The following is a 16,327-nucleotide window of genomic DNA, read 5'->3' as shown; positions in this document are numbered from 1 at the left end:
ACCAACAGCCAGGGTGGGTGGACTCCGCTGTGCCAGTGACACTGTGCGGCTTTACTGCCGGACAGGCATGGACCCTGGGGTGGACTCTCTGACTCGCTCTCCCTCCTCCGCGGTGAGTACAAAACATTTATTCTCTGGCGGTGACCAAAGGTCGTACAGCAGAAGGGACTCAACCTCGGGCCACTGTCTGTGCGGAGTCTGCACGTTCTCCCCGTGTCTGCGTGGGTTTTCCTCCGGGTGCTCCGGTTTCCTCCCACACTCCAAATGCGTGCAGGCGATGCCAAATTTTCCCTTAGTGTCCAAAGGTGTGCAGGTTAGGTGGATTGGAAGGGGCAGCACGGTGGCGTAGTGGGTTAGCCCTGCTGCCTCACGGTGCCGAGATTTAGAATTTAGAATTTAGAATTTAGAACAGTACAGCACAGAACAGGCCCTTCGGCCCTCGATGTTGTGCCGAGCAATGATCACCCTACTCAAACCCACGTATCCACCCTATACCCGCAACCCAACAACTCCCCCCCTTAACCTTACTATTAGGACGCTACGGGCAATTTAGCATGGCCAATCCACCTAACCCACATATCTTTGGACTGTGGGAGGAAACCGGAGCACCCGGAGGAAACCCACGCACACACGGGGAGGACGTGCAGACTCCACACAGACAGTGACCCAGCCGGGAATCGAACCTGGGACCCTGGAGCTGTGAAGCATTTATGCTAACCACCATGCTACCGTGCTGCCACAAGATCTTAGGTTCGATCCCAGCTCTGGGTCACTGTCCGTGTGGAGTTTGCACATTCTCCCCGTGTCTGCGTGGGTTTCACCCCCACAACCCAAAGATGTGCAGGGTAGGTGGATTGGCCACGCTAAATTGCCCCTTAATTACAAAAAAAGAATTGGGTACTCTAAATTTATTAGGAAAAAAAACTAAGGTTAGGTGGATTGGCCATGCTAAATTGTCCCTTAGTGTCCAAACGATTAGGTGGGGTTACTGGGTTATGGGGATAGGGTGGAGGAGTGGGCTTAAGTAGGATGTCCTTAGGGATGGGCCAAATGGCCTCCTTCTGTACTGTAAATTCTATGTAGATTATATGTAGAGGCACAATGGGGGAAGGTCGCTGTGTAAGACCTTTCAGCCATAGAGAACTGAGGATCTGGGAATTGTACAGAAGCCCCTAGAGCTGTACGCCAGACAAGGCTTGGCCACTGTGAATATCAGGAGTATTGAAATTGTATCGAGGCACCTCAGGGAGGGACAGACTGTATGGAGACAAGTTAAAATTTATTGCATTTCTCTATTTTTCAAGATGTAATATTTTGTAATGTATCTTTCCAAATGGTATGAATAAAGTATGCTTTTTGGAAAACAATTATCGAATTGTTACAGCACAGAGGGGACAATTCAGCCCAGGAGTGGATGTTTCTGATTAGTAAGTTTGTGGACGACACAAAGGTTGGTGGAATTGCGGATAGCGATGAGGACTGTCAGAGGATACAGCAAGATTTAGATCGGTTGGAGACTTGGGCGGAGAGATGGCAGATGGAGTTTAATCTGGATAAATGTGAGGTAATGCATTTTGGAAGGTCTAATACAGGTAGGGAATATACAGTGAATGGTAGAACCCTCAAGAGTATTGACAGTCAGAGAGATCTTGGTGTACAGGTCCACAGGTCACTGAAAGGGGCAACACAGGTGGAGAAGGTGGTCAAGAAGGCATACGGCATGCTTGCCTTCATTGGCCGGGGCATTGAGTATAAGAATTGGCAAGTCATGTTGCAGCTGTATAGAACCTTAGTTAGGCCACATTTGGAGTATCATGTTCAATTCTGGTCGCCACACTACCAGAAGGATGTGGAGGCTTTAGAGAGGGTGCAGAAGAGATTTACCAGGATGTTGCCTGGTATGGAGGGCATTAGCTATGAGGAGCGGTTGAATAAACTCGGTTTGTTCTCACTGGAACGACGGAGGTTGAGGGGCGACCTGACAGAGGTCTTCAAAATTATGAGGGGCACAGACAGAGTGGATAGTCAGAGGCTATTTCCCCGGGGTAGAGGGGTCAATTACTAGGGGGCAGAGGTTTAAGGTGCGAGGGGCAAAGTTTAGAGGAGATGTCCGAGGGAAGTTTTTTACACAGAGGGTAGTGGGTGCCTGGAACTCGCTGCCGGAGGAGGTGGTGGAAGCAGGGACGATAGTGACGTTTAAGGGGCATCTTGACAAATACATGAATAGGATGGGAATAGAATTTTTTTTTTTTTTTACAGTGCAGAAGGAGGCCATTCGGCCCATCGAGTCTGCACTGGCTCTTGGAAAGAGCACCCTACCCAAGGTCAACACCTCCACCCTATCCCCCTAACCCAGTAACCCCACCCAACACTAACGGCAATTTTGGATACTAAGGACAATTTAGCATGGCCAATCCACCTAACCTGCACATCTTTGGACTGTGGGAGGAAACCGGAGCACCCGGAGGAAACCCACGCACACACGGGGAGGATGTGCAGACTCCGCACAGACAGTGACCCAAGCCGGGAATCGAACCTGGGACCCTGGCGCTGTGAAGCCACTGTGCTAACCACAATGCTACCGTGCTGCCCCAAGAATAGAGGAATAGAGGGATACGGACCCAGGAAGTGTAGAAGATTTTAGTTTAGACGGGCAGCATGGTCGGCACGGGCTTGGAGGGCCGAAGGGCCTGTTCCTGTGCTGCACTTTGCTCTGTTCTTTGTTTGTTTCAATTAGACCCTTGGGGTGAGGAAGTGGTGATGGGGGGGGAGAGAGGGTGGGGAGGGAAAGTAAGTGACAACTGCGACTGATGAACACCAGGTGCCTGGTGACCAAGGGACAGGGCAGTGCTCAGCCGTGTCCTTCATGGTTGAGCACGGCAAGGAGGTCAGAGGTCAACTGCTGACCACAGAGATGTACCCCAATGAGAGGCATGGTGGGGAAATGGCTTTCATTTACGTTGAACAATCTCAGGGACCTAAGAGCACGGCCTCCAGACAATGAATCATAGGAGGATAGAATCCCCCACGGCGTAAAAAGAGGCCATTCGGCCCATCGAGTCTACATCAACCCTCTGAAAGAGCACCCACCTGGGCCCACACCCCCACCCATTCCCTGTAAGCCCATCTAACCCCATGTGGGAGGAAACCGGAACACCCGGAGGAAACCCACGCAGACACGGGGAGAATGTGCAAACCACACGGTCACCCCAGGCTGGCATTGAACCCAGTTCCCTGGAGCTGTGAGGCAGCAGTGCTAACCACTGTGCCGCCCTCTGTGACGACTGCCCCAAGCTTTAGGGCGCCCCTCAGCACGTAGTCCTGGCTTGTGCCAGCCTGCAACACTCGGTCAGGGACAACTCTTTGTCCTTGGAAAACCAACAGGCTTCGGGCAGATCAAAGAGAATCTTTCACCGAGTTGATGACCCTCCAGCAGCAGTTGATGTTTGTCTCGGAGTGCGTCCCTGGGAACAGCCCGTCGAGCACAGAGTCCTGCGTCCGCGGAGCTGCTCGGGATGAACCTCGACAAACATCACCTCATCTCTCTCCAGGCCTTCTTTTCAAAGACACAGTCCACAAGGAGATGGGTAACGGTCTCTTCCTCACCACAGTCACCCCAAGGGCCACATAGACATAGACATAGAACATAGAACAGTACAGCACAGAACAGGCCCTTCGGCCCTCGATGTTGTGCCGAGCAATGATCACCCCACTTAAACCCACGTAACCCGTATCCCAACAATCCCCCCATTAACCTTACACTACAGGCAATTTAGAATGGCCAATCCACCTAACCCGCACATCTTTGGACTGTGGGAGGAAACCGGAGCACCCGGAGGAAACCCACGCACACACGGGGAGGACGTGCAGACTCCACACAGACAGTGACCCAGCCGGGAATCGAACCTGGGACCCTGGAGCTGTGAAGCATTGATGCTAACCACCATGCTACCGTGAGGCCCCTTACTACCGTGAGGCCCCTCATGTGGATAGGATGAGACTCCGGGCGTGTGGGAAGGATCTGACCGGGATGATCTTTATCACCACCAGACAAGCCAGGTCTTGGTGCTTGTTTGAAAGTTCTGGCGATGACACATTCTGCCAAATGACCTTGTCAGTCTGCCCAGGGAACCACCCGCCTGGATCCACCATCTCCTCTTCCCGAAGGGCCTCAAGGACGTTATGCATCACTGCCCGATCAACATGTGGTCAAAGGTTTATCTACAGAAACCGATTCATGAGGGACAGACGGTAAAGCGGGGCCCAACTGCTTGGAGCTTTGCGACACATTCTGTAACCATCCCCATGATTCACATCCACTGCACCTTCTCTGGAGAACCCAATTTGACAGAAAGCAGTGTTTCAATCCAGGTCCTTTGCAGACCCACTGGATTGTCAATGTCTCTGTTTGCAGAGGTTGGGTCCCTGCGTCTGAATGTACGTCGCTTCGAGCAAGTGTAAATGAGGCATGTTATGAACTCAACTAAATATCCTCAACTGGCTGTTGCTATACCTATCAGCGCACTCAGGAGTGTTCAGTAAGTGCTGCCCAATTGTGGGGTTTTTTTTAAATTTTAGAGTACCCAATTCATTTTTTCAAATTAAGGGGCAATTTAGCGTGGCCAATCCACCTACCCTGCACATAGAACATAGAACATAGAACATAGAACGATACAGCGCAGTACAGGCCCTTCGGCCCTCGATGTTGCACCGACATGGAAAAAAAAACTAAAGGCCATCTAACCTACACTATGCCATTATCATCCATATGCTTATCCAATAAACTTTTAAATGCCCTCAATGTTGGAGAGGTCACTACTGTTGCAGGTAGGGCATTCCACGGCCTCACCACTCTTTGCGTAAAAAACCTACCTCTGACTTCTGTCCTATATCTATTACCCCTCAATTTAAGGCTATGTCCCCTCATGCTAGCCACCTCCATCCGCGGGAAAAGGCTCTCGCTGTCCATCCTATCTAACCCTCTGATCATTTTGTATGCCTCGATTAAGTCACCTCTTAACCTTCTTCTCTCTAACGAAAACAACCTCAAGTCCATCAGCCTTTCCTCATAAGATTTTCCCTCCATACCAGGCAACATCCTGGTAAATCTCCTCTGCACCCGTTCCAAAGCTTCCACGTCCTTCCTATAATGAGGCGACCAGAACTGTACGCAATACTCCAAATGTGGCCGTACTAGTGTTTTGTACAGCTGCAACATGACCTCATGGCTCCGGAACTCAATCCCTCTACCAATAAAGGCCAACACACCATAGGCCTTCTTCACAACCCTATCAACCTGGGTGGCAACTTTCAGGGATCTATGTACATGGACACCGAGATCCCTCTGCTCATCCACACTACCAAGAATTTTACCATTAGCCAAATATTCCGCATTCCTGTTATTCTTTCCAAAGTGAATCACCTCACACTTCTCCACATTAAACTCCATTTGCCACCTCTCAGCCCAGCTCTGCAGCTTATCTGAAATGAAATGAAATGAAAATCGCTTATTGTCACGAGTAGGCTCCAATGAAGTTACTGTGAAAAGCCCCTAGTCGCCACATTCCGGCGCCTGTCCGGGGAGGCTGGTACGGGAATCGAACCGTGCTGCTGGCCTGCTTGGTCTGCTTTAAAAGCCAGCGATTTTGCTCAGTGAGCTAAACCAGCCCCTATCTTTGTCCCTCTGTAACCTGCAACATCCTTCCGCACTGTCTACAACTCCACCGACTTTAGTGTCGTCTGCAAATTTACTCACCCATCCTTCTGCGCCCTCCTCGAGGTCATTTATAAAAATGACAAACAGCAACGGCCCCAGAACAGATCCTTGTGGTACGCCACTCGTAACTGAACTCTATTCTGAGTATTTCCCATCAACCACCACTCTCTGTCTTCTTTCAACTAGCCAATTTCTGATCCACATCCCTAAATCACCCTCAATCCCCAGCCTCCGTATTTTCTGCAATAGCCGACCGTGGGAAACCTTATCAAATGCTTTACTGAAATCCATATACACCACGTCAACTGCTCTACCCTCGTCTACCTGTTCAGTCACCTTCTCAAAGAACTCGATAAGGTTTGTGAGGCATGACCTACCCTTCACAAAACCATGCTGACTATCCCTAATCATATTATTCCTATCTAGATGATTATAAATCGTATCTTTTATAATCCTCTCCAAGACTTTACCCACCACAGACGTTAGGCTCACCGGCCTATAGTTACCGGGGTTATCTCTACTCCCCTTCTTGAACAAAGGGACCACATTTGCTATCCTCCAGTCCTCTGGCACTATTCCTGTAGCCAATGATGACCTAAAAATCAAAGCCAAAGGCTCAGCAATCTCTTCCCTGGCTTCCCAGAGAATCCTAGGATAAATCCCATCAGGCCCCGGGGGCTTATCTATTTTCACCTTGTCCAGAATTGCCAACACTTCTTCCCTACGCACCTCAATGCCATCTATCCTAATAGCCTGGGTCTCAGCATTCTCCTCCACAATATTATCTTTTTCCTGAGTGAATACTGACGAAAAGTATTCATTTAGTATCTCGCTTATCTCCTCAGCCTCCACACACAACTTCCCACCACTGTCCTTGACTGGCCCTACTCTTACCCTAGTCCTCCTTTATTCCTGACATACCTATAGAAAGCTTTTGGGTTTTTCTTGATCCTACCTGCCAAAGACTTCTCATGTCCCCTCCTTGCTCGTCTTAGCTCTCTCTTTAGATCCTTCCTCGCTTCCCTGTAACTATCAAGCGCCCCAACTGAGACTTCACGCCTCATCTTCACATAGGCCTCCTTTTTCCTCTTAACAAGAGATTCCACTTCTTTGGTAACCACGGTTCCCTCGCTCTACCCTTTCCTCCCTGTCTGACTGGTACGTACTGATCAAGAACACGCAATAGCTGTTCCTTGAACAAGCTCCACATATCCAGTGTGCCCAACCCTTGCAGCCTACTTCTCCAACCTACACATCCTAAGTCATGTCTAATGGCATCATAATTGCCCTTCCCCCAGCTATAACTCTTGCCCTGCGGGGTATACTTATCCCTTTCCATCACTAACGTAAAGGTCACCGAATTGTGGTCACTGTTTCCAAAGTGCTCACCTACCTCCAGCTCTAACACCTGGCCTGGTTCATTACCCAAAACCAAATCCAATGTGGCCTCACCTCTTGTTGGCCTGTCAACATATTGTGTCAGAAAACCCTCCTGCACACATTGTACAAAGAACGACCAATGTACTCGAACTATATCTTTTCCAGTCAATATTTGGAAAGTTAAAGTCTCCAATAACAACTACCCTGTTACTTTCGCTCTTTTCCAGAATCATCTTCGCCATCCTTTCCTCTACATCTCTAGAACTATTAGGTGGCCTATAGAAAACTCCCAACAGGGTGACATCTCCTTTCCTGTTTCTAACTTCAGCCCATACTACCTCGGAAGAAGAGTCCCCATCTTGCATCCTTCCCGCCACCGTAATACTGTCCTTGACTAGCAGCGCCACACCTCCCCCTCTTTTGCCCCCTTCTCTGAGCTTACTAAAACACCTAAACCCCGGAACCTGCATCAACCATTCCTGTCCCTGCTCTATCCATGTCTCTGAAATGGCCACAACATCGAAGTCCCAGGTACCAACCCATGCTGCCAGTTCCCCTACATTATTTCGTATACTCCTGGCATTGAAATAGACACACTTCAAACCACCTACCTGAACACTGGCACCCTCCTGCAAAGTCAAATCTGTGCTCCTGACCTCTATACTCTCAATCTCCCGTACCCCAAAACTACAATCCAGGTTCCCATGCCCCTGCTGAATTAGTTTAAACCCCCCCAAAGAGTACTAACAAATCTCCCCCCCAGGATATTGGTGCCCCTTAGGTTCAGATGTAGACCATCCTGTCTATAGAGGTCCCACCTTCCCCAGAAAGAGCCCCAGTTATCCAGAAATCTGAATCCCTCCCGCCTGCACCATCCCTGTAGCCACGTGTTTAATTGCTCTCTCTCTCCCTATTCCTCGTCTCACTATCACGTGGCACGGGCAACAACCCAGAGATAACAACTCTGTTTGTTCTCGCTCTGAGCTTCCATCCTAGCTCCCTAAAGGCCTGCCTGACATCCTTGTCCCCTTTCCTACCTATGTCGTTAGTGCCAATGTGGACTACGACTTGGGGCTGCTCCCCCTCCCCCTTAAGGACCCGAAAAAACACGATCCGAGACATCACTTACCCTTGCACCTGGGAGGCAACATACCAACGTGAGTCTCTCTCGCTCCCACAAAATCTCCTATCTGTGCCCCTGACTATTGAGTCCCCAATTACTAATGCTCTGCTCCTCTCCCCCCTTCCCTTCTGAGCAACAGGGACAGACTCCGTGCCAGAGGCCCGTACCCCATGGCTTACCCCTGGTAAGTCGTCCCCCCCACAAGTATCCAAAACGGTATACTTGTTACTCAGGGGAACGACCGCAGGGGGTCCCTGCACTGTCTGCTTCTTCCCAGTCCCTCTTACAGTTACCCATCTATCTCCAGTCTTTGGTGTAACTACTTCCCTGAAGCTCCTATCTATGACCACCTCTGCCTCCCGAATGATCCGAAGTTCATCCAACTCCAGCTCCAGTACCATAACTCGGTCTTGTAGGAGCTGGAGCTGGCTGCACTCCCTGCAGGTAAAATCAGCAGGGACACTAACGGCCGAGAAGGGCCGAGATCTCAGAAGTTGTGCGACTGCTCAACAGCAGAGGGACGGGGAGGAGCCAGGTCAGGGAGGGGTCTGAAAACGACAATGATGAGTTTACAAACGAGGCATTGCGGGGTCCATTTGTAGCTTAGCGATGGATGATACTCAGGAGATGGGAAGCAGAGATTTTCCTAAGCGCAGGAGAGTGGAAACGGGGCTCAGCCAAGTCAGCATTTGAACGGTGCCTGGAGTAACGAAGGAGAATTTGAAGAACAGCGAGGCACGGACAGAACATCTAGCCATTGTCCCATTGCTGATTTCGAAGGCGAATGGAGTTTTGTCCTTCATTGCGAGAGGGAGTTTAAGACTAGGGCGGGTATGCTGCAATTGTATAAGGTGTTAGTGAGGCCACACCTGGAGTATTGTGTTCAGTTTTGGTCTCCTTACCTGAGAAAGGTAAGCACAGTAGCATAGTAGTTAGCACAATTGTTTCACAGCTCTAGGTCCCAGGTTCGATTCCCGGCTGGGTCACTGTCTGTGCGGAGTCTGCACGTTCTCCCCGTGTTTGCGTGGGTTTCCTCCGGGTGCTCCGGTTTCCTCCCACAGTCCAAAGACGTGCAGGTTAGGTGGATTGGCCATGATAAATTGCCCTTAGTGACCAAAAAGGTTAATTGGGGTTACTGGGTTAAGGGGATGGGGTGGAGTAGGTGTGTGCTTGAGTGGGGTGCTCTTTCCAAGGGCCGGTGCAGACTCGATGGGCCGAATGGCCTCCTTCTGCACTGTAAATTCAATGATAATTGTATGAAAGGATGTACTGGCGCTGGAGGGTGTGCAGAGGAGATTCACTAGGTTAATCCCAGAGCTGAAGGGGTTGGATTATGAGGAGAGGTTGAGTAGACTGGGACTGTACTCGTTGGAATTTAGAAGGATGCGGGGGGATCTTATAGAAACATAAAATTATGAAGGGAATAGATAGGATAGATGCGGGCAGGTTGTTTCCACTGGTGGGTGACAGCAGAACTAGGGGACATAGCCTCAAAATAAGGGGAAGTAGATTTAGGACTGAGTTTAGGAGGAACTTCTTCACCCAAAGGGTTGTGAATCTATGGAATTCCTTGCCCGGTGAAGCAGTTGAGGCTCCTTCATTACATGTTTTTAAGGTAAAGATAGATAGTTTTTTGAAGAATAAAGGGATTAAGGGTTATGGTGTTCAGGCCGGAAAGTGGAGCTGAGTCCAAAAAAGATCAGCCATGATCTAATTGAATGGCGGAGCAGGCTCGAGGGGCCAGATGGCCGACTCCTGCTCCTGGTTCTTATGCCTCTTGTGGAATCTTGCTGTGCACAAAATGGCTGCTGCTTTTCCTACATTATACCTGTGACTGCACTTCCTAAAGCACGTCATTGGCGGCAAAATGCTTTGAAGATACCCGATGGCCATGAAAGGTGCTACATCAATGCAAGTTTTTCTTTCTGTCTGCGTAATGGGTGTAATTTCCTGAAGGGTTGAGACGATTCACTGGGACCAATGCAGGTTTCAGCAGCTGTGTGTTCCCGTTCAATGCTTGTTCATTGCATCAATTGTTTGATACCTCACAAGGTTCAAAGTTGCTCGACTTCCTGTTGAATTCATCAGCGCCTCTCACCAGAGGTTAGTGTTAAAGTGTGGAAAGAAAACAGCAGGAAAACCTGAGGCGCACGCTGTGCGTCTCTGATAAGGGAATCCTGCCTGGAATTGTGCAGATGTCAGCTCCTCTCAAATCACTTCCGACATCAATTTCCTGACGCTTTTGAGTTCAATGTGTCAATGTGCTCCTTTGCAAGCCAGATGTTTTAGTTGGCCCACTGCTCTTTGCAATAGAGAGCAGAAGTTATTGTTTTAAAGTGTCACAGTCGGCGATGTTATGGGTCTGGAACACAACCCCGACTTTGGTTAAGATTCCGGATGAGATCCCAACTATTTGCACTTGGTAAAAGTGTGAGGGAACGTTACTGCAACACAGGAGCGATAGCACTGACCAGGTAGCAGTGGCGTCGTGGGTTAGCCCTGCTGCCTCATGGCGCCGAGGTCCCAGGTTCGAATCCCGCCCCTGGGTCACTGTCCGTGTGGAGTTTGCACATTCTCCCCGTGTCTGCGTGGGGTTTCACCCCCACAACCCAAAGATGTGTGGGGTAGGCCGATTGGCCACACTAAATTGCCCCTTAATTGGAAAACTATAAACTCAAAAAAAATTTTTTTTTGAAGCACTGACCAGATAGCTTTTATATTAAAACAAACTTTCATTTGAACATAGAATTAAACACATTGGCAACCAAGAAAGAGCTTTACAGTTAACAGGTACGACATCTTAACTTGCTTCCTGAAAATGAAATTCGCTTATTGTCACGAGTAGGCTTCAATGAAGTTACTGTGAAAAGCCCCTAGTCGCCACATTCCGGCGCCTGTCCGGGGAGGCTGGTACGGGAATCGAACCGTGCTGCTGGCCTGCCTTGGTCTGCTTTAAAAGCCAGCGATTTAGCCCAGTGAGCTAAACCAGCCCCATTCCTGAAATCTGCCTCTACATTCCAATAAAGTAAACCCATGTATAAAGTTAACAACCAGGTTTTACTTGCTTATCTTGGTGCAGAGTCCTTGGGATTTTTTTTTTAGGAACAAGCTGAAAACCTTCTGCTCAGCCGAGAGCCCTGGAAGCAACTCCTTTGTCCAGACGCACCATAAAATACGACAATTTCTTATGTTGATAAGAAAAGTGACGGGAAAAGTAGCGGTGAAGCTGCCGGCCTCAATAGCGGCCTCCTCCCCTGTATCATGAGGAATATACAAGAGGTGGGTCCCATGATGCCCAGCTGCTGGGGTGGGCTCAGCCACCAACTTAGATTTTTGTAAAGTTCAGCGGGAATCCCCTTTACATCACTGCCACCTGCCAACCCCCCCCCCCCCAGGACAATCGTGACGAGACTTCCCTCGGACTGATGACATGAGACACATCAACTCCAACCTTCCAGAACGCCTTGATCCATTGCACCTACTGCCACAACATGTCCACAGCAGATGGTACCTCCCTGGCTCCGTACTCATCCCTGGAGCATCTCGACAACAGGGACACCTACATCAGACTCCTGGTCATTGACTACAGCTCCGCCTTCAACACCATAAACCCAGCCGAGCCCACATCTAAACTCCAAAACCTCGGTCTTGGCTCCTCCCTCTGCAAATGGATCCTCGATTTCCTGGCTCACAGACCACAACCTGTGAGGTTAAACAACCTCCTCCATGATAGTCCTCAATACCGGGGCCCCGCATGGTTGTGTACTTAGCCCCCTACTATAGTCCCTATACACACACAACTGCGTGAAAAATACAGCTCCAACTCCATCTACAAGTTTGCTGACGACAGGGCCATTGTGGGTCGGATCTCAAATAACGACGAGTCCGAATACAGGAGGGAGATAAAGAACCTAGTGGAGTGGTGCAGCGACAACAATCTCTCCCTCAATGCCAGCAAAACTAAAGAGCTGGTCATCGACTTCAGGAAGCAAAGTACTGTACACAACCCTGTCAGCATCAACGGGGCCGAGGTGGAGATGGTTAGCAGTTTCAAATTCCTAAGGGTGCACATCACCAACGCTCTGTCCTGGTCCACTCACGTCGACGCTACCACCAAGAAAGCACAACAGCTTATACCTCCCCAGGAAATTAAGGAAATTCAGCATGTCCACAATGATTCTTACCAATTTTTACACATGCATCGTAGAAGGCATCCTAGAGAATTATAGAATTACAATATCATAGAATCCCTACAGTGCAGAAGGAGGCCATTCGGCCCATCGAGTCTGCAACAGCCCACTGAAAGGGTGCCCTATCTCTGTAACCCTAGCCTCACCTAACATGCATATTCTTGGAACCAACAATTCTACGGACACGTGTTTGTAAGATTAGAATAGTGGTTTTAATATACTCACAACAGAGCCAGCCGGTTAGTCATTGAACTTTCAGTGAACTGGCCGGCTGACCCTGTGGCACTGATCTTTATACAGCAGCTCCAGGGGGTGGAGTCCTGGGCGGAACCAAGGGAGAAGCCCCGTACAATTCTCGGCGCATGCCCAGAGCTACTCCCCCTGGTGGTCAGGTAGTGCAACTGCACTTACAATATAGGCACATGTATATACAGATTATAATCCGGTGTGAATCACATTCACCACACATATGTTTGGCCAATCCACCTAATCTGCACGTTTTTGGACTGTGTGAGGAAACCGGAGCACCCGGAGGAAATTCACGCAGACACGGGGAGAACGTGCAGATTCTGCACAGACAGTGACCCGAGGCTGGAATCGAACCCGGGTCTCTGGCACTAACCACTAACCAATGTGCCTCCGTGCCGATTGCAGAGATAGGGAGGAGCGAGGCCATAAAGGGTTTTGAAGACAAGGATGGGAATTGTGAAGTTAAGACGTTGCTAGGCCGGGAGGCAACGTAGGTCGGGGAACAGAGTTTTAAAAGACCTCAAGTAACAACAACAATTTCTATTTGTATAGCGGCCTGGAATCTCCCAAGGAGTTACAGGTCAGTGTCATCGAACACGAACTGCCACCAAGTCGCGTAAGGAGGTTTTAGGACAGGCCGTCAGATATTTGGTCAGAGGGCGGGGTTTAGGTACATGGTAAAGCTGGGGACATGAGGGTTGCTGCAGCTGGGAAAATGAGGGTTGAGGCGGCTGGGGAAATGAGGGTTGAGGCAGCTGGGGACATGAGGGTTGAGGCAGCTGGGGACATGAGGGTTGAGGCAGCTGGGGAAATGAGGGATGAGGCAGCTGGGGAAATGAGGGTTGAGGCAGCTGGGGAAATGAGGGATGAGGCAGCTGGGGAAATGAGGGTTGCTGCAGCTGGGGAAATGAGGGTTGAGGCAGCTGGGGAAATGAGGGTTGAGGCAGCTGGGGAAATGAGGGTTGCTGCAGCTGGGCAAATGAGGGTTGCTGCAGCTGGGGAAATGAGGGTTGCTGCAGCTGGGGACATGAGGGTTGAGGCAGCTGGGGAAATGAGGGTTGCTGCAGCTGGGGAAATGAGGGTTGAGGCGGCTGGGGAAATGAGGGTTGAGGCAGCTGGGGAAATGAGTGTTGAGGCGGCTGGGGAAATGAGGATTGAGGCAGCTGGGGAAATGAGTGTTGAGGCAGCTGGGGAAATGAGGATTGAGGCAGCTGGGGAAATGAGGGTTGAGGCAGCTGGGGAAATGAGGGTTGAGGCAGCTGGGGAAATGAGGGTTGAGGCAGCTGGGGAAATGAGGGTTGAGGCAGCTGGGGAAATGAGGGTTGAGGCGGCTGGGGAAATGAGGGTTGAGGCAGCTGGGGAAATGAGGGTTGAGGCAGCTGGGGAAATGAGGGTTGAGGCAGCTGGGGAAATGAGGGTTGAGGCGGCTGGGGAAATGAGGGTTGAGGCAGCTGGGGACGTAGCTGCTGATGGTCGAGTGAACGAAGCGGAGAATGGAGCAGGAGGCAGAGATGGAGGAATAGAGTCCTTGTGTTCGGGGTTGAATAGGATAGAATCCCTATAGTGCAGAAGGAGGCCATTCAGCCCATCGAGTCTGGACAACCCTCTGAAAGAGAACCCTACCTACCCTAACCCTTGCCCTAACCCCATAACCCCATCTAACCTTTGGACACTAAGGGACAATTTAGCACGGCCAATCCGCCTAACCTGCACATCTTTGGACTGTGGGAGGAAACCGGAGCACCCGGAGGAAACCCACGCACACATGGGGAGGACGTGCAAACTCCGCACAGACAGTGACCCAAGGTCAGAATTGAACCCGGGTCCCTGGTGCTGTGAGGCAGTAGTGCTAACCACCGGGTGCAACCCCGGGTGCAATGGAAACCTGATCGCTTCCTTTACAGGTACAAACGGGGAAAATGTCCACCTGCGTAAAGTCCTTTGCCACAACGATGGGGCTTTGTTGCTTGTGAGATGACTGCTATATCCTAATATGCGATCAACAGTGCTCAACTAGCTATTATCTTGTTTACACAGAACATGCCATTCTTTGGGATCCTCCTGTGCTCGGTGACCCTGATGCAGCGCTGTACCCTGGCAGTGAACTCAGTTTCCCATTCAGCGGACATCCAGTGTCCAAACGGCTGTGTGTGCCAACTGTACCATCGCATCAACTGTGCCAACATCAGCCTTGGTGACCTTCCCACTCAGCTACCCGAGGTCACCACGGAGCTGCAGTTCACCGCCGGTCACCTGCCCATCATCCCGGCGGATTCCTTCCTCAACCTGAGCCACCTGATGGCTCTGCACCTGAGCGGCAACAACATCCGGCAGATCAAGCCGGGTGCCTTCAATGGACTGAGCCAGCTGCAGTATCTCCATCTCAACAACAACAGCATTGAGGCGCTGGAGATTGGGGTTTTCAGGGAGGTAACCACTGTGACGTACCTACACCTGGAAAACAACCTCATCGCCAACTTAATGCCAGGTAGCCAAAGCTCTTTTACCCATCAAGCATTTTGCTTAGCAAGGTTGTAAGGAATAGTTAACTGCGTGCGTGCACAACCCGAGGCATTTTTTTGGAAAATATTTTATTGAGGCATCTATAATTTTGACAATTTTAAACATCAAATTTCAACAAAACAGTGACGCAGCGCAACATAACCAACAAACTCCCTCGGGCACAAACCCCAGCCAACATGGCTGACACAGTGTCACCTTCCCCATCCCACCCTCTAGAACATAGAACAGTACAGCACAGAACAGGCCCTTCGGCCCTCGATGTTGTGCCGAGCAATGATCACCTACTCAAACCCACGTATCCACCCTATACCCGAAACCCAACAACACCCCCCTTAACCTTACATTTTAGGACACTACGGGCAATTTATCATGGCCAATCCACCTAACCCGCACATCTTTGGACTGTGGGAGGAAACCGGAGCACCCGGAGGAAACCCACGCACACACGGGGAGGACGTGCAGACTCTGCACAGACAGTGACCCAGCCGGGAATCGAACCAGGGACCCTGGAGCTGTGAAGCATTTATGCTAACCACCATGCTACCGTGCTGCCATAAAATCACTTATTGTAGGCTTCAAATGAAGTTACTGTGAAAAGCCCCTGGTCACCACAATCTGCCGCCTGTTCGGGGAGGCTGGTGCGGGAATTGAACCCGCGCTGCTGGCCTGCCTTGAAACTCTGATGGTTCTCCTGCCCTTACTCATCTCTCCCACTCCCCCCCCCCCCCGCCCCCCCCACCCCCCCCCCCCCCCCCCCCCGCCCCCCGAACGGCTGCCACCTCCGATCAAACCCCTGCAATGACCCCCTCAAGGCAAATTTAATTTTCTCCAGTCTGAGAGAGCCGGCCATGTCTCTGACCCACGCCCCCTGACTTTGGGGGTTCCGAGTCCCTCCATCCTAGCAGGATCTGTTCACCGGGTCACCAGGGAGGCAAAGGCCAGGCCGTCGGCCTCTTTCACCCCCTGGGCACCCGGGTCTTCCGACACGCCAAACATCGCCACCTCTGGTCTGGGCACTGTGGTGATATGCATCACTGTAAATACACAAGGGGTTAATGTAAATACACTACAACTTTGGGGCAGCAGGGTAGCATGGTGGTTAGCATCAATGCTTCACAGCTCCAGGGTCCCAGGTTCGATTCCCGG

The 16,327-nt window shown here is 50.6% G+C and overlaps 1 protein-coding gene across 1 annotated transcript in view; it reads left to right on the top strand.

Moving 5' to 3' along the window:
- The window catches only part of LOC119956578 (chondroadherin-like), a 48,982-nt gene continuing 32,655 nt past the window's right edge, over nucleotides 1-16,327 (top strand). The window contains exons 1-2 of the mRNA XM_038783897.1: nucleotides 1-112; nucleotides 14,696-15,146. Of these exons, the coding sequence (XP_038639825.1) occupies nucleotides 68-112; nucleotides 14,696-15,146 (496 nt within the window). The 5' untranslated portion in view covers nucleotides 1-67. The remainder of the gene's footprint in view (nucleotides 113-14,695; nucleotides 15,147-16,327) is intronic.

This window comes from Scyliorhinus canicula, chromosome 23 (genome assembly GCF_902713615.1).
Source record: "Scyliorhinus canicula chromosome 23, sScyCan1.1, whole genome shotgun sequence".
Taxonomy (NCBI): domain Eukaryota; kingdom Metazoa; phylum Chordata; class Chondrichthyes; order Carcharhiniformes; family Scyliorhinidae; genus Scyliorhinus; species Scyliorhinus canicula.
The sequence above is the reverse complement of the archived record's forward strand: the minus strand, read 5'-3'. Positions and strand labels throughout refer to the sequence as shown.